The sequence below is a fragment of the Pavona decussata genome, unplaced genomic scaffold, assembly GCF_977016875.1.
Source record: "Pavona decussata unplaced genomic scaffold, jaPavDecu1.1 SCAFFOLD_58, whole genome shotgun sequence".
Lineage (NCBI taxonomy): Eukaryota > Metazoa > Cnidaria > Anthozoa > Scleractinia > Agariciidae > Pavona > Pavona decussata.
In genome coordinates, this window is record NW_028145480.1 from 3,311,313 (window position 1) to 3,333,170 (window position 21,858).

General features: G+C 40.9%; 2 protein-coding genes across 3 annotated transcripts in view; one reads left to right on the forward strand and one right to left on the reverse strand.

Annotated features, from left to right (window-relative positions):
* LOC146479708 (unconventional myosin-XVIIIa-like) overlaps positions 1-15,978 on the forward strand; it is a 54,108-nt gene extending 38,130 nt beyond the window's left edge. The window contains exons 23-41 of one of the 2 annotated variants that reach the window (XR_014864871.1): positions 3,012-3,156; positions 3,361-3,488; positions 4,553-4,707; positions 5,249-5,372; positions 6,110-6,205; positions 6,433-6,534; positions 7,597-7,707; positions 7,835-7,894; positions 8,581-8,724; positions 9,305-9,355; positions 9,493-9,606; positions 10,152-10,268; positions 10,645-10,728; positions 11,088-11,168; positions 11,260-11,316; positions 11,722-11,819; positions 12,998-13,085; positions 13,756-14,486; positions 15,070-15,978. Coding sequence is in view for 1 of the 2 variants with exons in the window: in XM_085110541.1 (XP_084966667.1) it covers positions 3,012-3,156; positions 3,361-3,488; positions 4,553-4,707; positions 5,249-5,372; positions 6,110-6,205; positions 6,433-6,534; positions 7,597-7,707; positions 7,835-7,894; positions 8,581-8,724; positions 9,305-9,355; positions 9,493-9,606; positions 10,152-10,268; positions 10,645-10,728; positions 11,088-11,168; positions 11,260-11,316; positions 11,722-11,819; positions 12,998-13,085; positions 13,756-14,316 (2,316 nt within the window). In the remaining variant the exon portion in view is untranslated. Of the gene's footprint in view, positions 1-3,011; positions 3,157-3,360; positions 3,489-4,552; positions 4,708-5,248; positions 5,373-6,109; positions 6,206-6,432; positions 6,535-7,596; positions 7,708-7,834; positions 7,895-8,580; positions 8,725-9,304; positions 9,356-9,492; positions 9,607-10,151; positions 10,269-10,644; positions 10,729-11,087; positions 11,169-11,259; positions 11,317-11,721; positions 11,820-12,997; positions 13,086-13,755 lie in introns of both variants that reach the window. The other variant, XM_085110541.1, reaches the window with a different exon arrangement.
* A 3,197-nt stretch (positions 15,979-19,175) lies between these two features.
* Positions 19,176-21,299, reverse strand: LOC146479709 (uncharacterized). The gene has a single exon (XM_085110243.1). The coding sequence runs from the start codon at positions 21,263-21,265 to the stop codon at positions 20,534-20,536; it is 732 nt and encodes a 243-aa protein (XP_084966369.1). The 5' UTR covers positions 21,266-21,299; the 3' UTR covers positions 19,176-20,533.
* Between the last annotated feature and the right edge of the window lie 559 nt (positions 21,300-21,858).

Here is a 21,858-nt window from a genome sequence, read left to right on the forward strand (position 1 = left end):
GTACTTTTCCAGTGCGGCGTGCAAATTACAATACAATTACATAACAACCTAGGGCTACTCAATTTACACATAATATAAAACGTGATAAAAAGTGTATACGTTATAAATTTAGTTATATAATACATCAAAAAGACCGAAAGGGCGACTTGTTTCAATATGTTGAGGTTGTAAATTCTGCTGTTTTAATTAACAGTCGTACGAAAGGAACTGGTAAACTGCACTGTAGTGGCTGGCTTTGCTTGAGGTGACAGACAGTTCAACAAAACGGCTCCTTTATAATCCAAACTCATTATGAAGCTTTGGGAGTCATTAGATGCCATTCCTAGGAGTGGCCAGTCAATTGAAAGTCACTGAGTCTTCTTTTCATTTCTTGCTGTAAATCTGCCAAATTTATATTTTCGTCGGTATTTTGTTCGAGTTAATGAATGGTTAAGTGGTATTTAAACTGGTTGAATCATCGTTTCTGTCTGGCATGTAGTTCAAATCTTTGTAGGTCTTTGGCCTCTTGCTTTGATTATTTTACAGTTGTAGATGTAGCGAACTAAGTTTATAGGAGAGAAATAATTTCGTAGGATTTAGTGTTGGAAGCGAACCGGCAGTACCGAAGGAAAGTATTCCTCAACAAGGTAAAGTCGTGGTTGGGGTAGTTCACCAAGTCTTAAAAGCTAGACTCACTCTTCGTTACTAAAGGTTCGTGTTACGGGTTGGGATAATGTAAAGAGATATGCCTTAAGAATCGAAGAAAAAGCTCTTGCTTGGAAACCACAAATAAAATAAAAAGACTCACAGAAATTGATTAATCCTCTTATCGGCAAACCGCAAGTAGATTAAGTATGTGTCTAAACATTGCGTGACAGATATACTCGTTACCGTTCATCGCGTGATGTTTTGAGTATTTGAAATTCTGGCTACTTGCCCTTTCTACATCGTGTTATAATAAGATACGTTGTATCAATTTAGTTTGTGGCGAATCTCCTTTACAAAAATTGTCTCGAAACTATTTTTGCGAAAACGCAAAAGCCAGCAGTCGCTTATTTTTGTTCGACTTCTTTTTTTTTCTCGTCGTTCAGACAAAGTGTCTGGGTCAACTTGAGTTTCCACTTTTTGAAGATGTTTTCACTGTGTCTCTTAAAAACAAAATCGGATTTTTATGCTTTGTGGGTCGACACTGCGGAGATTTCCGGTTTTTTCCGGGAACTTGCTCCCTGTCATCATTTCGAACCCTTTTTCGCAAGCGTATGAACACGCAACCATTTTGAAGCATCAGTTGGCAAGATCTCTGTCAAAAACTACACTTTTACATGTCAGGAAGAACGTCCGTGTACACGCGCACTTTTCTGTTACCGCAATTGTGTAATATTGAACCAAACGCGAGCGACATTTGTCTCGCCACGCAAGACAAGTAATCCTGCGCCAACTCTGAGAGAAAAGAGTAAGGGAATTCAGGAAAAGCCGCTTTCGCCAATTACATCTGTTGGCATAAGCTCTGCCGGATTGTTGTTGGAAAGAAAAAACAGCGGGGACGTTATGATCTCGTTTTGGAGGTTTGGAAAGGTGAATAGCTTACAAGTATTGCGCGTCTAGATGCTATGGTGACCGACGTTCGTTTAGGAGAGAATTTTCATTTTATAAATTATGACACCTTTTGGCCCGACGTCAAAACTAGAGGCACGTATTGTGGTTCTAAAGCTAAATTTGTTTCTGTGGAAAATCCTGAAGTGTGGGCCATTCAAATGAAAACTATCGGGCAGTACTTAACGTTGGTGCCGTTTATTTACGCAATTTTCACAATAAGCATTGAAGACAATGTAATTTTTATTATTCGAACGTCGTTTGGGGAGCCAAAGGGTTAATTTGAATATTTATATAGCCTTCAGTTGTTTTGTTTATGTCTACTTGGGAATATGCAGATGCTCTTATCTGGTCTCCCAAATTTTCAAATGCGTACATGGGTTCGTCTTGCTCGATTTCTCAACGGAAGGAGAGTAGCTCAGCTGATATGTAAGAAAACCTTTCATCGCTAATATCTTTACGATTCTAATCAGTACATAACTCTGTTTTCTGCTAGCGAAGTAGGAGACGTCCTGTAGTTCTCTTTGTGGTAGCTTGGGAAGGGTAAAGAGGGGGAAGGGGAGAGGGGGGAGAGAGAAAGTTGTAGTTGTGTATTTGTTACTGTAGTTGTACTGTATTTTAACTGTGTCTGTTGGGAAGTACTGCTTTCCTTACTTGTTTCACTATGCACCAGTCTTAGGAACATAGAGGCAACTTTCCCTCATTACAATTCTATCAAAATTAAGGTCCTCTCCTTCTCACACCCTATATTTAATTCTGTGTCCGCCGAGTAGTTTCGTGAAACAAATCGAGAATCCTTGTATACATTGGATGAATTGGGAGTAAAATAACTCTTTCTGGTTAAAAGGGGCTTGTTTCGTTAAATGTTTCTAACACACTGTAGTCTTCTAATCACATAAATCAAATTGATAAGTAAAATAAATCCAACAGGAATTAGCATAGATCCACAGACTGGCTATTCCAACATTTTTTTTTCTGGATCGAAGAGATCCTGTGTTGATTGAACCAATCGTTTTCCCAATTGTTCTCTTCATCTTAACTCGAAATTCTTTTAAAACGGGTTGTGACTTTTTTTTTATGAACTGAACTGAACTGAACTGAATAATTTTATTTTAGCGCGATAAAATCAATCAGCAGAGCTGGAGGGTTGTGCATTTAAACAAATAATTACAAGTAATGACTGTAAAAACACTAAAATATATGAATATAACGATAGAACTTTTCGAACAGTACGAGCTTATCAAAACGTCGGCATTGTGGCGTAGTATAAAATATTATGAACTATTATGAGATTTGCAGTTTGAAAGAGTCATCTTAAACCCAGACTGTCTGCAAGCCGTCTTCTTAATTCCCGAAACACGAGTGAAAAGTGACGAAGTCGCGACTAGACTCCATGGAAACGGGCTTAACCTTTTAAGATCGTGCTTGTGTTTTCACAGGAGTCCCTGGAGGATGTGAAAAAGAGGAAAGACAAACTTGAAGTGGAGCTTCTTGAAGCGAGAGCTTTGAGTGTTTCTGCGACCAGAAATGTCGAGAGACTAGAGAGGTACGACGGCGAAGGCGCCTCCGAAGACGAAGAGGAAGGTAAGTTCGGATGTTCTCGGAAATATTCGGAAAGGATTCGGTGTTTTTGAATCTTTTAATGTTAGGAGACAGCCAAATTGAACAAGAATGAAGTAATTTTCTTAAGAGGGATATGCCGAACATTCTGGGGGTATTGGAAACCTTTAAAATGCTTGCTTTGATTTTTCTTTTGGTTTTTGAAGTTCGTTTTCGTTTTCCTCGTAGAATCATTCTACCGTGAGAGGTACATCCAAAAGTCCAAGGAACAAGAACAGCTGAGAAAGAAGTTGCAAAGCCAAGCTGAGCAAGAGATAGAAGAACTGTCCAATCAGAAACGAACGCTGGAGAGAAAGGTAGGACCTTTCCTGCTCAATCTTGTGCAATATCTCCTGATTTTAGCCACCATTAGGCCAACGGCCTTGTCAGCTAAGTATCAGGCGATATTCCTCGCGATTTCGCAGGATAATTCTTTTATATATGCTTGTAAGAAAAATGCAAACAATTACATCGGCAAAGATTCTCCTATATGCTTGTTGTTCTGGAGTCAAATATGTTTCCGTATAGTCTTTGCTTGGCAGTGCAACATAGAGGAGTTACTTTCGCATCCTTTTCGTGGAGAACGATCAGCCAATCAGAATTCCAGGATTGTTGCCAGGAAATCCACTTAGTTTATTTGTGGCACTGAGTTGGTTTTCTGGGAGAGAATCCCGAATTCTGATTGGGTAAACCATCTCACGAAAGTATGCGAATTAATTAGAGTTGTAGGCACTTCTTCGCGCGTCACGGTGTAAAGGCAAAAAGTTCTAAAATCTACAGCAAATAAAAATACCCCAAGGCCTAATTTACACGTCAGTCACATTCAGTCGCGTCGAAGAAGTGTATTGCTTGTGTTGTGTTGCTGTTGGGCTGTTTTACTTACTGTGGGTTTTGGTCAGCGCTTTTTGTGGGGTATTAGGGACCTTAAGCAACGATGACGGCGACGGCAACCACAAAGCCGCCAAAGAATAACGAAGAAAAACGATCGATCTTCGCGTGCGTTTTAAGTTTGTTACATTTCTTTGCCGTCCTCGTCAAAACAAGAATGTGAAATAGCCAAATTCAAGGTTTTGCGGAGAACGTGAGCACACGACGGTGAATGTTTCATTCTCTTTCTTAGTTCGAACACCACGCCTACCAATTTGGTTCCTGGGTAGGTCGCCGTTTTTATAAAAGTTGAATAAATATAAATAATAGCGAAGTAGCACAAATAAAATGAAGTAATATTTTCAAGTTGCGTTATCGTTTTCCGTCACCGTTGTCGTTACGTAAGTTCCCTTATATTTACACTGATTCAACCTGCTGGAGGACACCGCATGGATTAAGCCAAAGCAATGCTTTGTACGTAAGTCAAGTTCATCTTTATTTGTTTGTTATTCAGTTGACAGAAGCGACCACCGAAAATGACGAGATTCAACGACAGTCAACAAACATGAAGAAGAAAACAGCTCGAGTGCAAGCAGAAATGGAAGATTTAAAATTACTGCTGGAAGAAGAGCAAAGCAGAAACGCCGAACTGGAGAAAAAACAAAGAAGGTAGACGATTTTATGAGCTGTAGTAGTCGGTAACGTTCTGCGCGTAACTGGTCCGGAAGCAACGATGAAATTCGAAATGATATCGAACGTAAAGTAAGCATCCTCGTAAAAGTTAGATGTTCATTTACCAATTGCAAAGATTCTAAATACAGTGTTTGACTGAGAAGTGATTCAAATGGGATTTCGTAAAGACGGTCTCCAAAAGAAGTTGGTGACTGCGAAGTGATTCAAGCGGAATGGTTGTTAAAGGGAAATGTGGTTGGTTTGTCTAAGGGTGCGTTTGATAGACCCTATTCCGGAATAGGAATACACAAAATGGTGACAAGAAATCCCGCGTAAAATGCTTTTTGGAGTTACTGGTTTGGTTTGGTTTTTACTAAGAACTAATTCAGGCGCAATTTTCTGAAGGATGCTAGCTAAAAGGAGATGTTCGCCTACTAAAGATCTGAATACAGTGTTTTATTGTGAGGTGGTTCAAACAGGATTTCTACTGAGAATGTCTTACTCTGTAGGTACCAAATGCCTTGTCTTGCGTTTTTAGGTTTGATTCAGAAATTCAGCGGGTCAAAGAAGAACTAAGTCACGAACGAGCGTTGAAAGATAAACTAAACCGAGAAAAGGAGAAAACTGCGGCAGACAAATACAAAATGGAACATGACTTGCAGGTAAGTTAAACCAAATAAGGGAACTGGTGAATCATAACAAGTTTGTTCGAAAAGGACCCACCTGGTCAGGGATGAAGGGGGGGGGGGGGGGGGGGGGTTATCGAAGACACCACCTATCTCATGAACATTACCGACAAAATTTTATTAGCTTTAACAGAGCAATATTCAGCTAGCCTCTCGCCCTTGCTCCGAGAGGTTTTCTTCGGGTACTCTGGTTTTCCCCGCTCCTAAAAAACAACATTTCCAAATTCCAATTCGATCTGGATTATTGTCAAGCACTTAATCATGAGCCTCTTGCTCGGGAGACTGCACAAGTACTTCCCGTGTTATTGACGTTGAATAAATGGAAACGCAAAGCATCAGCCTGCACGCTGTGCTTTTAAAGGGAACCTCTGCTCCGAAAACAAATGGACGGTAAATTGTTGGAAATAGTGTCTAAAGTCTAAATTTTAGCTATTGTTAGTAAACAGAAGTTCTTTTGTTTGAAACAATTAGAGAACAATAGCGGCAACGCAATGGCGTCATGAAATCCAAGATGGCCGCGCCCGGGGAATTTAAAAGCGAAGATAGGCGACAATCATATCTAATTTTAGCACACTTGAATGTTGTTTCTATTTCTTAAACTAAAATTTAAAATTTCGACACTATTTCCAACAATTTACCGTCCATTTGTTTTCGGAGCAGACGTTCCCTTTAAGGTTAGGTTTGTGGTACTGATTTGTTGTCCTTTTTTGTAGGAAACTAAAGAAGAATTAGAGAGGGCGAAAAAAGAACTAGAAAGGATTGAAGGCGATATAAATGATATCACCCAACAGGGTTTACATGGAGGAGACGTGAGTAAAATTTGAGATTTATTTGCTCGAGAAGTTTATTTTACTAAGACTACTTTGCAAATGAAAGATGAAGCATTTCACACGGAGGAATTCGTTAGGAAACGAGGATGGCAAAAGGTTGCGAAGGTGAAAGTAGATCACAACCTTACGACAAATTCTTTCCAGAGAAAATGGCACTGCTACAGGAGCGAGTTCTCATTTAAATTTTTTCCCTCAAATGTTTCCAGGTTGTCGCGTTAAAGAAAACCATACGAGACCTGGAACAGAAAGTTCAGGACCAAGAAGAAGAACTTGACGACCAGGCAGGAAAAATCCAACTGCTTGAACAGGTGGGTTTGCCGCTCTTCAAGTTTATCTCAAGCAGAAACTTGAATTTAATTTTTTTGGCACAGTGGAACCCCGCTTTTACGGACACCTGCTTAATACTGGTTGGCCCCACGAAAAGCTAAGAAAAGTTTTCTCTTACATTAGCCCGCTTAATACGGACACTAGTTTATACAGACAATAGTCTCCCTCGCAGCCGTTCTGTCTCGTCACGCAACGACACAGAACGGCTGCGAGGGAGACTATACAGACAACGGACACTTGCGTATGATTTAACGGACACTGGTCATCTGCGCATTGTTTAAGTTGTCTAACATCCAGTCAGTCTTGCTGAACCACAAACTGAAAATGCCAATACAGAGCAAAGTCAAAGACTATTTTAAATGATTACGTTGTCAGCCGCGTTTGAATCACTGAGAGAACATTAATTTTCGTTTGAGGCTATTTGAATGGGCGTTAGGATTCTGCAGTTTAAACTTAATGACAGTTAAGACATTAAACATCGTTCTGTTGCTTTTTAATTGTATACTGTAGGCTTTGTATCGATAAAGCATAATGTGTCCGTCACGCTTACTGTCTGAGCCCGCTTAATACGGACACCCGAATGGTACGGCGGATACTTTTGCGTGTCCCTTTGGCGTCCGTAACAACCGGGTCCACTGTATGCCACTCGAAACGAATGCGTAACTAGTTTTTGTCTCCTGCTAATGTTTGGGGAAAATATTTATGACCGGTGATGAACGCGAAATATGATGGAGGAAGAACTGGGAACGAAGCACATTATGGCGGGAAAATGGGGACGTTGCACAATTGGCGGGGAACAATAGGAACGAAGTCATAGTGTGGCAGGCGGGAAAAAGGTGGAGGCTATAACGAACGAGGCACGTTGTGGCGGGAAAACTAAGAATGTGGCACATGGCAGTAAAATCTTGAAATGCAGCATATTATGGTTTCGAAAACTCAGTACTTCAAGGACAAGCCGCTTAAAAAGCGGGAAAAACAGTTTTGAGAGGGCAAATCATGTGATGTGTTTTTGTTCAACAGTATTTTATTTCTGCCTTTTTCAGGCTAAACTTCGTTTAGAGATGGCCGCTGAACATGGCAAACAGATGGTACACAAGGAGTTGGAGGCGAAGGATGAAGAAATTGAACAGTTCAGATTTAACATGCAGAAAAAGGTTTGCTCTGATTTTGATTCACTCAGTCTTCCACACACTTTTTTCGCTCTTTGGCAAATCAACCAACCAAGAGTAAGCTGTATGACTCGGGTATGATGCGCACTGACCGTTTTATGGATATTTGCAGATCAAACAACTCGAAGATCAGCTAGAAGACGAATACGCGGAAAAAACGTCAGCAGTTAAGGTAAGTTCATCTTCAACTGTTTTGTCCGCTGTCAGGTTTTGGCGGGAAATAACTGGATGGTGGATGAACGTGGCATTATATTGGGAACTAGTAACGCCGCATATTTTTTCGGGAGAAACTGGAAACTCGGCACATTGTGGCGGGTGAAATAAGGAAGCTTTAACGACGGCGGCGGCAGCGAAAATGTCACCTACGTCACTATTAAATGCCAAATGTAGGTGAAATTTCCTGGAGTTGAATTCTTGGAGACCGCACCCAAGTTTAGGAAAAGTAAGAAAACATTCGTTGTCGTGTGTCTACGTCCTCCATAAAACGTCCCATCAGGAAATTTCACGTCCTAGTCGTACAGTGACACCAAAGAAATGTACCAAAAAGAGTGATACATGTGCAGAGTTGTTGTTTTGGTTATTAAGCCTATTGCTTATTTGATGTTCTCGTTGCCGTCGTCGTGGTCGTTGCTAGAGCTCCCTTTTGAGAACTCGGAGCTTATCAAGGGAACAATTGTTGACGTGTAAAAAGGTATCACGGCAGTTCGAGCGGGAAAAACTAGGAGCTTTGACAGTTGCGGCATATTGTAGTGGGAAGAAATGGAAACAAGGGGACCACTGACATGATTTGAGTTTCTAAAGGAATTAGTTTTTCTGACATGTTGTTCATGAATTAATTTTGGACGATGTTTATTCCAGGCCAAACGGGAGACAGACAGGCGGCTCGAGGAACTTCGTGATCATTACGAACGAGGTGATGCCGAAATGGAGCGAAAACTGAAACGAGAACTGAAAAAGACCAAAGCACTGCTGAAGGACGCGCAGGCAGTCATTGAATCTCAGGTCCGTAAACACAGTATTTATGGCATTGTTTGATCTTTGTGGTAGTAAATCTCGAGAATATTTTTTCTTTCCGCTGTCCAGCTTTCTCTCAAGAGCTCGTAACACGCTACTGGAGATTTTTTTTTTTTTTTGTAATTTTTATTTATTTTTGTGGGTAGTGTACTGTATTGTGCTCTACCCACTGGGTCGTCAGGCATGTAAGAGTCAGGAGTGAGTGAATGTCCGTAAACAAACAGGTCCACAGCGCTTGTACAGCACTACCCACATGTACGCAATGCGTACTTATTTTATTGATATTGTAGTATAGTTGATTAAAACAACTTACACTATTTACTACGCATACTACTACTGGAGATTCTCTCTACAACTCAATTTGGCGATTTTAAAGGGGCGCAGTTTACCACACCAAATTTTCGCAGATGTGGAGATTTGCGGGGACTTCACTCAAATGAAGACCCATAAATAAGCGAGTTTCGTTTTTTGCGACATCAGCGTTTCACGTTTTCAACGCCAATGCTTTTTGCATTAAGGAGGTGCAAGCGTATTTTGTTTATTTCATAGGAGCTATTATATTTTTCAGTCTCAGAAGATTCCTAAAGAAAGAAATCAGATGAAGGCTTTGAAAAATCAGGTGGGTGGTACGCTTCAGACGAAAGCTGTAGAGCTCATCTCCCCTACTGCGCTGTGCGTTTGGTTGTGAGTTTGTACCATGTACCTCGGGCGCTAATGGAGTGAAAGAGTTAACCTGGATTCCTTGTCTTTTTATAGCTTGAAGACGCAGAATTTGCCGCCCAGGCCGCACTGAAAGGCAAAAAGAAGCTGGAAGAAGACGTGGCTGACCTTCAGGGACAAGTCGACGCTTTGACCAAGTCGAAGAAGGAGGTGAGGCAGACGTGAATAGTGTAGCGCGCGGGACATAGTTACTTACTTGGGTCATAACTATACGAATTTTTTTGTTTGGGAGAAGGGAGGCGGGGCTTAGTGGACCTTTTTTTAGGGAAGGGGGGGGGGGGGGTTGGTGGGTGGAAGGACTTATTCCTCGAGTTGAAGAATAACTTGAAGTTGACAACACAAATGCAAAAAGCCTCTTGGCTCCCCGGCATTGCTAAACGTAATCGGTCGTTCAGCCATTTGCATGCAAGATGCTTTCTAAGCATCCTTACCCCGTAGATCTGCAAATAGAGTACTGTAGAGTTGTAACGTACTAGTATTGAAGTATTGTAGTGTTGTATAGTAAATGTACAGTATTCTATACTTTTGTTCAATAGAGTATTGCCAGTAAAAAAAAAAAGATGTTTTCACATTGTGGGAGAAGATTTTTGAGATCTTCTGATTTCGGAATTTGTAGCACAAAAACACAACTCAAGTGTCAACAGGGAAATCAATAGTGGCAGTTTTATAGAGCATTTTAATGTTTCGTTTTTTAGCTGGAAACGAAGTACATGACGACGCTAAAAGAAAACACGGAGCTGCAAAGTAAAGTGGACGAAGATGAAGATGACATTGATACACTCACTGAGAAGAACAGGCAACTGGTGAAACAGGTTTGTCAATCCTGCTTATTATCGTTGCATATCAAAATCTGCGGGACGGGTAGGAGAGAAAGGGTTTCATCTATGTGCCACGAAGGGGTACCCCGACTGGTCTTTTCTTTTCCCGAGACTTGTTCACAAAGTCAAACAAGGAGAGCATTCACTTTCAGAGATAGTAGCGTGTCAGCCATTTTCCGAATAGATTAAACTTTGAGTAATTTTGTTTTGTTTTTGTCGCTTAATTCTTGTCCGTAAGTTCGTTGACGTTCAGCCATGACTGTTCCTCATTGCGTGACAAATAGACGCAACGAGTCCATTGTCACGCGTCCACCCGTTGTCACGCTCAACCCCGTAACCAGAGTTGTAAATATGACTTTTCCGTTTTCAGCTGACGGAGGCCCAGAAGACGATTCGCGAACGCGAGGCTACTATTCAGGAAATGACAGCTCAACATGAAAGCCTGGAATCTAAGGTAAGTCACGCAAGACAGTCCTAAACGTTACGTTATAGAAATGGTGTTTTTCTTTTATTCAATTTACTATTTTGCTACGAAAATAAACTGGAAGGTGCACACTTCTCTGCCGTCGCGATTTGGAGTTCTTCAAGCCTGAGTAACGCCACATCCTTAAATCTCAAAAGCTCGCCACACGTCTCATATCTTTCCATCGTTTCAGCGCTCGTCACACCCATGTAACGCCATATACCTTGAGCTTTACCCAGTCACAACGCCTTGTTTATATTATGTCTCCTCCACCGTATGCAGGTTCAACGTATTTTCGTGTAACGCTATGGTGTTATTTGTCACGCAATAATCTTGTCTGCCTTATTTAGGTCCAGCACATGACAAATCGGTTGTCGTATTTGGAAGAATCCACCGTGGAGAAACATCAATTTGATCAGATGGAGAGCAAGGTACATGTTCTTTTAACAGCTTTTTTCAAGGTTGTTTTCAATATATACAGATTTGAAACACTTTACTGATTACGCGTCTTTATGTTTTCAGAGAAGAGAGCTGGCTACGCAGTTAGATTTGGAAGGATCCTTTAAGAAACGACAAGAGGTACATGCGTACTCATTGATATTTTGATATTTTGTTTGATGTTATTATGGTTAGGCGGTTTGCGTTTTTCACGGAATCATTCGGCTTATATAGGAGCAGGGATGGTGCAGTGGTGAGAGCACTTGCCTCCCAACAATGCTGCCCGGGTTCGATTCCAGGACTCGGCGTCATATGTGGGTTGAGTTTGTTGTTGGTTCTCCTCCTTGCTCCAAGAGGTTTTTCTCCGGGTACTCCGGTTTTTCCCTCTCCTCAAAAGCCAACATTTCTAAATTCGATCTGGAAAGTGTCTCTAATTAGTGCTCTGCGCCAAATACACTGACACTTAAATAAAGTGATTTATTTATTTATTTATTTATTTTATTTATCTCTTTTTTACGGAGCATTTTTATGAATTTGCTTTTTTAGGTTCAAGTTGGTCGTCTGAAGGACCAAATTCAAAAGTTACATGATGAAAGGGAGGACTTTCAGCTCAGAGAAACCAAACTTATACAAGAGAACTCCAGGTCTAGTCATTGCCTTGTTAGACACTGTCCACGCTAATCGTCTCACCCCCACAATTGCTAAATACACGGTGGAGCATGCGTACATTACTTTTGTGTCACAGCATTTTCAGAAAGCTCCATTTTCGTAGTCCACGCTACAACACTTAGCCAGCATTTTCAATTGGTCATTTCCGATTTGCTGTGAACCTCACTATGAAAGCGAGGCTATGAGGAAAGCTTTGCATATGAATCAAAATTAATTTTCATGATAAAAACTTTGCACTTGGCCTCACTTTCATTATGAGGGTCAAAGTAACTCGGAAATGGCCTATTTATCCACTCTGTGGGGGAGAGGGGAGGGGGGGTTCAAAAAGATCCGTTTTCGGATGATCGAGAACGCCGTTCAAAAGTGTGAATGGAAGGCAGAAAAAAAGACGCTTTGTCAAATTTATCCGGATTAGCGTGTATGGGGCCTTAGCCTTCTTCCCAGACATTCTTTGGGGCGTCACACAATGATCCTCCAGGAGCGTTGTGTGACGACCTGGAAGGCTACAACCTTGTATGTACTGTTACGCGTTCCGTGAGTTGTTTCCTTCGTAGCTGTCAAATGAGCTGTCACGCAATGCGTTTAGAGCAAGATTAGTGTACTCTATGCTAGTTAGGGGCATCATTGTTGTGTTCGACAATGTTACGCCAGTGTGTTGCTGTTCGTCCAGTTTGTTCTTTATGAATACTTTTCAACCCGTATGTTTTAAGCTGCATACTCTCACTGGGCCACCGGTCAATCCTCTCACTTAAAGGGGAACTGTCACGGCGATTTTGCTGTATTTTGGTGAAAACTGCTAAAATATTTGACAGGGAACTTTTGTTCTAACATGAAATTGCTGTTAGGGCACTGGAAAGAAAATAATAAGTAAAGGGATTCCTCCGAGAAAGAACAAACTATAAGCAGTTTTTAGCGACTTCTCTCAAATACACAGGAAGAACTTGAAAAAACCGGCCAATTTTTTCAAGTTGCAATCCATTTCCACCCTAGCCATCCGTAGCCAAAGATGATTGATACTAGTTTCTGTGCACTAGTGAGGTTATTGATAACAAGAGTGAACCATTATTTTAACAATTCCATCGATTCAAATATGTTTTTAGTCTATTCAGAGTGACACTGCCCCTTAAATTGACTTTTTCTGTTATACGCGTAGGGTTGAACGTCAATTGCGCGAGATGAAAGAAGAGATGGCGGCCTTATCGAGACAAGAAGAAGATCACAAGAAAAGAAAGATCGATTCCGTGAGTAACTTTTGCTTGCTTTACATGAAAGCTCTAGAACAGTAACTGTGTCTGGTAATCTACATTGCGCTTTTTAGGGGGGTTTACCTTTGTGTGTGGACGAAATCCTTAAGGACGGTGCCTACTTTTGTTACTGGGCGTACGTTCTGCGCATCTAAGATACTCGCGTTTCCTATGGGCGGTGCCTACTAATACATGGATATTTTTGCGCGGTTCAAATCTATACGGAAAAAGCAGAACTTAGCAAGTGCTTTTGATATCAAAAAAGAAAAGTTGGGGCAACCATGCAATTTTTCAGAGATAAGAAAGGCTTCAATTTAGAGAAAAACACCATACATTGCTTTGTATTTTACTGCTTTTCAGAATAATTGTTGCTTCATTGTCTCTGAAAAATGCATGGTTACCCCCAATTTTCTTTATGGATTTCAATAGCCCTTGCTAAGATCTGCTTTGCCGCATGGTCATAAACTGCACAAAAATACCTCTGTATTAGTAGGCATCGTCCTCAAGTGTGACCATTCAAATGAGTACTGTTGAGCGATACATTGGCATGGTGCTGTTTGCTTGAAATATTTTGGTGATTTAATTTTAAACATGGAGTCTCTTTGTCGTACAGGCACTCGTCCTGTATGAAAACTGTAAATAATTTCACTTTTGTTTGTCTTCAAAGGAGAAAGAAGTTGAGCATCTAGAAGGAGTTGTATCCAGCTTAAAGCAAGAACTAGGCATGGCCAAGAAGCGAGTAAGCGAACTACAACACGCCTTGGAGGATGATATGCATTATGATTCTGAAGGATTATCCCAAGACGATGACGACGATATTGATATTGACCTCGGCTTGAGCGACGATGATTCCGAGGACGACTTGAAAGACACCGATTCGCGACCATCGGAACCGAGGTCTTATCGATCATTTGACGAACTTGAAGATGAATATGACATCACTGATAAGCTGAAACGAAAACTTAACGATCTCACTGACTCTGATAGTTTACCTCACTCGGCTCGGGGAGCGCGTCCTCCAGCCGATTCCGTTGATTCCGACGTGTTCGAGAGTGTTACGTCCCCGCACGATGATTCTCGAAGAAGAGATCGACGGCCACGCTCGGGAACCGACGAGCGTGATACTGGCCCCGATAAAAGGCGAAGGAAAAGTAGCGAAAGGAGAAGAAAAAGTTTAGAAAAGAGAAGAAGTTTTGAGAAGCGCTCCACGGACAATACAATACATTGATAGCGAATAGAAGACTGTTGTATGTGATCTTCAAAGTGAAAATGTTTCACGACTTTTTGGCGTCGACACCCTCAAAACACGGACACACTCGGTACGAATTCTGGCTCTTTCCTTGATTGAGGGGCATGCAATGGAGAAATGACTCACCACACTAGAATTCTGCTCCATGTGTTCACGTGTTCAGGGGCTGCCAAAACTCGTAAAGCTTTACAAACCCGTGCTAGCAAAGGTGTCAGTTGCCAACAGCAACAACAGTTGCCGAAAGCATGTCGGCAAATTGTTACTATCAGTGAAATGTATTTCTTTTCTCGTCCAACCAATGAAACCTCACGCCTGCCTCACGTGATTTTAAGTCATCTGCCCAAAATGCCATCGGCTGAAGAAGAATATTGAACGGTTTCTTTTGACTTTGGGACACTTTCCGCAGTGTACAAGAATACTGAGTAATGTTTAATGGGAGGAAATCGAACAATTATCACCATTTTTTTCCTGAAAAACACAGTACTCTAATTTAATAGCGCTGAAGGGGAAGTTGGTTGTAAGAAATTTAGAAAAAAAATTGGACTCGCTACGATTGCATCATTTTTATAAAAACGTAACAAAGAAAGGGATTGCTTTGCGTTGGTCGATTTGAAAAAAAAAAAAAAAAAACAGCCTTGCAGAAAACTATCATCGGTGATTTGGTTTGTAGAGCAGTCCCTAGATAAATTTCAGAAACACATTTGCTAGCGAAGATAATTATCGATGTCGAAGAAGGTTTGATGGTATTGCTTTAAAGAATGTAAAATCAGTGTAAATAGCTCCTCGTTTCCTGATCACCGCGTTAAATGTTCTCCAAACCTTTTATTCCCAAAGTAGCTTTGACTTTTGAATTTGTGACCGAAACCCTTATGTTTGACCATTCAGTTGATAGCATTGCTTTTCCGTGGTACCGTACACGGTGGTTATAGCTTTTGGGACTGTAAATAAAAGCTTGTTCAAAATGCTACCATTTACATGAAACCTGTTTTACAGGGCCGGGTTGTTCGAAAGCCGATTAACGCTAATCCACGATTAAAAGTTAACCGAGTCTTACATCTCGTTCATTAAAAGCGGTTTTTGAAAGCTAATTTTAAGCTAATGTTAAAGACAAGTCTAAAGTCAAAACTGAGGGACAAAATCTTTGGAAGAATCTTTGATGATTAGTCATTAAACTCGAATCAAAGTTCACGTTAATCCAGGATTAGTTTAATCGGGCTTTGAACAACTGGGCCCTGGACTTCATTTGGTGCTGTTTGTTTTGTAACATTTTACAAAAAATGGTTAAGGGGTTTCTTTTTTAACTTCTTGGGAATGAAACGTGCCAACTCTTTCAGCATTACACTAATAACAGTCAACGTAAAAATTATCTTACAAGATATCGACACAATTGCCGGCAGTCGAGTAGCGACATTATATTAGGAAATACATATTCTTTTTCTATTATTATTATATTTTATCAATTGGAAAAACACACGTGCTCAACTGTACGTAGAGCTGAAAGAGTGTGGGAGGTTCAAGTTATGGTAAAAGTATATTATACATATGTTCATATCTGTGTACTCTAGTTGATTAATGAAATTTAGAAGTTTATTCCGAAAACGTTCCTTGTACATCGTAAATAATAATTCTTTGAACGTGAAATCCTTTGAAGTCGTTTTGTCTTTCACTACCAAGGGTGCATCATACAAGGGTTTGCCAACCTTCTTGTTTCCCAGATTTCATTGGTATACTTGTGCTCTCACTTGGCTTATACATAGCTAATGCATATCGTTAAGTATGGACGGTATCAACCAGTACAATTTTCGTGGCTCAGTGGCCAAGAGATTCGCTGGTAACACGAAAGCGAGACTCAGACCACAAAATAGATGGTGGTCTCTGCCTGCACCCCTTCCCCCTCCCATTCCCCCTTCCCACTCCCCCTTCCCCCTTCCTCAACCTCAAAAGACGATGTCTTTATTGCATAGCCATCCTTCTAACCAGCAGTAAAAAATAACAATGAGATTCAAACCTCAATTTTCTTGTTTATCCAGCAATGCTGACTCTTGCTAGCTGAATATTTTTGTGTCAACACAAATTTCAAATCCCATAAAACTCTGTTGGTAATATTCATGACATAGGTGGTGTCTTCGATACTCCCCTACCCCAGACAAGGTGGGTTCTCTTCGAACAAACGTGTTGTGACCAGTTCCCTATCCCTCCTCCCTTCCGTTCTTCTTTAATGCACATTGAGATGCCAGCACAATGCAAACTACAATGTATTGGACAATTAAAATCTAAGAACAATCTTGTCCCCATAGTAATGTTTGCTGTTTACAAACATTGTTTTGGTAACCATTAAAACAAAAGAACTCTTTGTTCCACCAGCCAATGCGTCTCTGGTTTAGCCATTAATATCGATAGGTGACGCAACACGAAACATCGCTTTTTCAGTGATCAGGGGAAAATTGCACTTTTTGCATTTTTTGGTTTGCGCGCGAATTCATAATTAATTTTTGGAGAGTGGAAGGAGGTTTAATTTCCCTTTCAATTCCAAAATTGTAGCTGAAAAATTAATGCCACCGCTCTCTTCTCTCCTTACACTGATTCTCAGGCTGACTCTCACTACGGAAAGGGAGCCGGTGAGAGTGGCCGCGGGCGACATGCACCGTCTGAGAATCAGGCTACTCTCTCTTCCGCAGAGGCCACTGGCGCGTTCGAGCAGAGACAAACAAGAAATCGGTCGTCCCAGGCGCCACTTTCTCATTTCCGTTGTTCTTCCCGTTTCCGGCTTTTCGCTCCTTTTTCCTGAACGAGTCTATAATAATAATAATAATAATAATAATAATAATAATAATAATAATAATACTCCATTTAAGGTTACTGATAGGGAAAAAGGTCGAATTTTTTCAGAAAAAAACTTTTGGTAAATGTTGAAACCAGAAAGGGATGCAGAATTTAATGGAAACGGTAGTTCGATATCTCAAAAAGGACGCGAACTATCTGAAAAAAAAAGTTTCGTTGGAATAGCTGTGAACAAGTGAGGGTGTCATAATTCAATTTATGCGGGACTGTGTTGACGTTTTACGCGGCAAAGTTTACCCGTGAACTCGAATTACTGGCAATTTTGAGGGTGACATCAATTACTGATGGCTCAATAGTTTACATAATGGCACTCCCTAAACTATCCTAAAACTAAGGTAAATTAAACTATGTGTCTACTTAGGAGACACTGCTGAGGGGGGGGGGGGTGCTCCTTCGTTTTAATGATGGGAAAACGACGCGTTTGCGCATGAATTCATTGATTTTGCCCTGGGGAAGGAGGTGGGGGATATTTTTCTTTTAATCTGTCGAAGGGAACTGTTTCTGCCAACACATGCGCAGTATGGGCCTTTTTTTCAAATGCCCTTTGGTGACAACACAAATTCCTTGCCTCAGAGAGACCAGCACGAAAGACCAATCTAGTAAGCCTAGCTAGACACTTTTTTGATTAAAGATGCACGGATGAATCTTTGACCACATCCAGTCATATTATATGCTTTGCTTTCTTGTGGAAAAAACTGATTTGTGTGGACCCTTGTGAATTTGTGTATGTAGTTACATCAGGTCATGTATGTTTATTTAGTTCTTGTGAGTTTGTCTGCAAGTGAGCAAAAACATGTATGACAGCAAAGTATATGCATTATGGCTAAAGGTGAGTAATCACCTCCACAGGATAGTGTATGGCAACTTAGGCAGGACCCACTTCTCTGCAGTTTGTATTCTTTAATTACTGGGAGGCACCACCGACACATTTGCCCCCTTACCTTCTCACAGACCTAATCTTACCAAAACAGTGCCTTGAGATAAGTGAAAACCTTTGTTTTTTTTGTTGTTGTTGTTGTTGTTTTCCTGTGGCAAGCATAATCTTTGCATTACAATTGCCACCAGAGTGGGGGGGGGGGGGGGGGGCTATATAGGGATTTGGTGCACCAAAGTGTATGGTTTTTGAGCCATTTTGATCTGAAATTGGATAAAGATTGTATTCATTTTGATCTGAAATTCTGAAAATGGGTATGAATTTTAGAGCCCAGGTCTGAAGAGAAATACCCAAAACCAAAGTTTTGGTCTGAGATAGGCTCAGGTTTTGGAGAATTGCGCCGCACACCTTTGACCAAAAATTTTGAGGAGTACCCCTGAGGTTTTTCCCCATTTTTTGCTTCCTTTTCTAATACTTGGGTTTAATTGCAACCCTTTCAAATTCTAAAACCTACCCTTTCGCATACCATGGCAGTAAAGAAGGCACCTCTTTAAGGCAAAGCCTCACTGTATAGCCCACTATTTGCAAAACCCCCAGTCATGGGATTTACTTCAAAGTGTCCTATTGGTATTTTTACAATAACTGTCCAAATTCCCGTGCGCTGATTGGCTCGTAGCTATTGTCTATAAGAGTAAAGACAATAAAAATGACGTCAGATGTAACGAGTGCGCTTTCTCAACGAAAAAAAATAGCCAATTCCGCTCGTACTTTTTCCATGTTATTGTAAAAAACAAATCGACGGCAGTTTTCTATGGTCTATGCTCTTTTAGATCATAAAATGACACTATAAAATGTCCAAAACTTGGCAGTGAAACCACTCGCCTGCAGCTCGTGGTTCCACTTGAGTTTTGAACATTTTTTGACGTCATTTTATGGTCTATAAGAGTATAGACCATAGAAAACTGCCGTCGATTTGTTAAATGATCAATGAGCGGTATTTTCCACTGGCCAGAGTGAGCCGAGGAAGGCTAAGTGATAATCATTGTTAGATTTTACGCCATGTGATGTGTTTTGTCCAATAAAAAAATGAAGAAATTAATTGATGATAAAATTTGACAACATATAAACACACACCAGTCTTTTATTTACTTTTTTTCTTTATTTACTTATGTTTATTTTCTGCACTTTTCACTAACATGCAAACTCTGAACTTCAAAACCCAACAAGCAGTTGCACCTTTTACTGACTTCAACTTATTTCCCTGTGTCACTGTCAAGATCACATGCTTCGATTGAACTGCACCCATCTTGGATTGTAATAGGGAGTGCAACCTGCAGAAAGTGCCAACTACATCTGACCCAGAACAAATCTTTGGGTCTCCCAAGATTCCATGTGCTGAAGTTGTTTTGTCTCAATTATTACTATGACAACACATTTGAAATATAATTTTATTGGTAAAATTATCAGCCGGGTGAGTTCCATTTTTCCCAACCTATTAGTTTGCATTTGGAGAATAATCACAAGCAAGGAAGACACTTTTTCAAAAGTGTGATCTGGTATGTGATAATAAGCAGAAGCAGAAGGACCAATAGCTCTTGTAAGAACTCAGCAGCATTGTGTACATAGGTCTCTGCATGCTGCCCTTTCCAGGTTGTGTTTATCCCATAGTGGGAATGTGCTTGTACTTATTGTGTATCACTCCCTGGGTCTGTGGGGATGAGATCACACAGATTGGGTGTGGTCAAACCACTTGCACAAGGGTGGGGCTATTCAAAGAGCACACCATCCTCTCAATCACTATCACAAAGACGATACAATTCATATTTTCTAGCTGCCCTAGCCCATGCCTTCACTCCAAATCAGCTGTCCACCCAGCCCTAGCTTCGCGAGGTTTTGTTAGTCACAAATTTCTAGTCCAGTTTGTGTCTATCCCATAGTGGGAATGTGCTTGTACTTATTTCACAAGTGTTAACTGACCTTCATGTGCCGATCAATTCCAACCTTCAACATCTCCCCCCACCTCCAGCCAACTGCATATCCTGCTGTGCCTGAGGAGGGAGTTTGATTGTGGTGGGGGAATTTGTACCAGATTTTTCTTTTGGTCTAGCGGAATTCTTGCATATTTTTCCCCCGGTTTCTGGAGCTTGAGGAGCTTTCAAGGACAGAATTTCTCCTTTGTGAGAGGGCTAACCCAAAATGGTTATTGAAGGTGTCATTAATATATCACTGTTTCCAAAGCATAAATAGTGCTTTGGATGAAGCAAAACATTTGACCTCATGATCAGGGAGAGACCTGGAAAACTTAAGGGTAGGGCATTTAAATGGCTTTTTGGCCCCGGGAGGTGGGAATTTAAACAACCTAATTTTCAAAACTTCAAATTTCCGGGGGGGGGGGGGATGTTGAAGCTTCGAATTGATGGGTGCATTAGCTCGGTAAATACCAAAGAAAAGGAAAATTTGAAAGGCACTGAATGCCAAGGGTCATTGATGATTCCAATATAATAAATATACTAAAATGCTCAATAAAATCAATAACGGAGGAAACAAAAAATACATAATCTTATGCTTTAGCTCTTCGCCATATACGGCGATAGAACCATGCCGACCAGCTCCTCCAACGTTTTCACGCGGAAACCCCTGCGAAGGAACGTCTACTCCGAGAAATTGACACAAAGGTTCCCATCCTTGTTTGACGTTGTAAACAAGCAATTTTTCTACCGGGATAATAGCCCGTACTCTCTCGTTATGTGCAGTATACCTCTTTTTAAACAAGCCAGTCGCTGTTGGATTTATGCTGCCGTAAGCAGCTTGGTCTTGTGCGTTGAACAGGTCCAAAAGATTTCGAGGTTTTGCACAAAGGAGGTATGCTAGCTTCGAAGACACCCCCAATTCGCGAGTCATTCGGAGATGTTTAACCCAGCTTTGCACCCAAACGTCATCGTTATCACGTACGGTTAGAATTATCCTCGCTTCGGGAAAAGCTTCGAGAATTTCATCGTACCAAAAAGCTGCAGGGAGGTCGGTCACGCCATCAACACCTTCGTACATGGAGACGAAATCAGGCACCTTCTCTCCGCGATATATGGCAAGCCATTCGTCAAGATGAATGTCGATGTGTTCCGGAAAATCGTACACTTTGTATCCAAGGATTCGTAGGGCACTTGCTAGAGATTTCGTCCCGGTTTTGCTCAGTCCCGCACAGATAACCTTCATTTTCGCAAACCTCGATGTATCTTACATGACAGGGTATCTTAGAAGGTAATCGCAGGCACACCACAGGGAGTCCACAAAGTAATCTCGTACCCTGATCTCAGTAGGTTCGGGAATGTCCAAACGTGGGAGATCTGGGTACGAGATTACCACAAAAGTTGTAATAAAGAAATAAATTAATAAACTAGAAATACGTGACTCGCAAAACCTCGCAAAGTTGGGGCTGGGTGGAAAGCCCTCTTTACTCGTATTGTAGCATCAAATGAGGAGATTAAAAGGTTTCTGAACATAGCAACTATTTTGATGAGCATGGTCTTTTCGAGGTTCCACAGGCTAGTTTAATTTGCGGTGGAAAATCTATTTCTGACGAGACGAAATGTACAACGTGCGTAAAGCACTGTCGTGTTCGATGAATTTATTTCCACGGAAAATTATTTTACGGCGATCACAAAACGTGTAATTTCTTCAATGCAATCTTTCACAAAAAGATTTCTGGGAGAAAAGGAAAAGATTCTGGAGAGATAGTTCTGTATCCAGTGAATATTGATAAACATTGTAGTTGAAATTTGATCGGGCACGCAAACTCTCCCGATGTA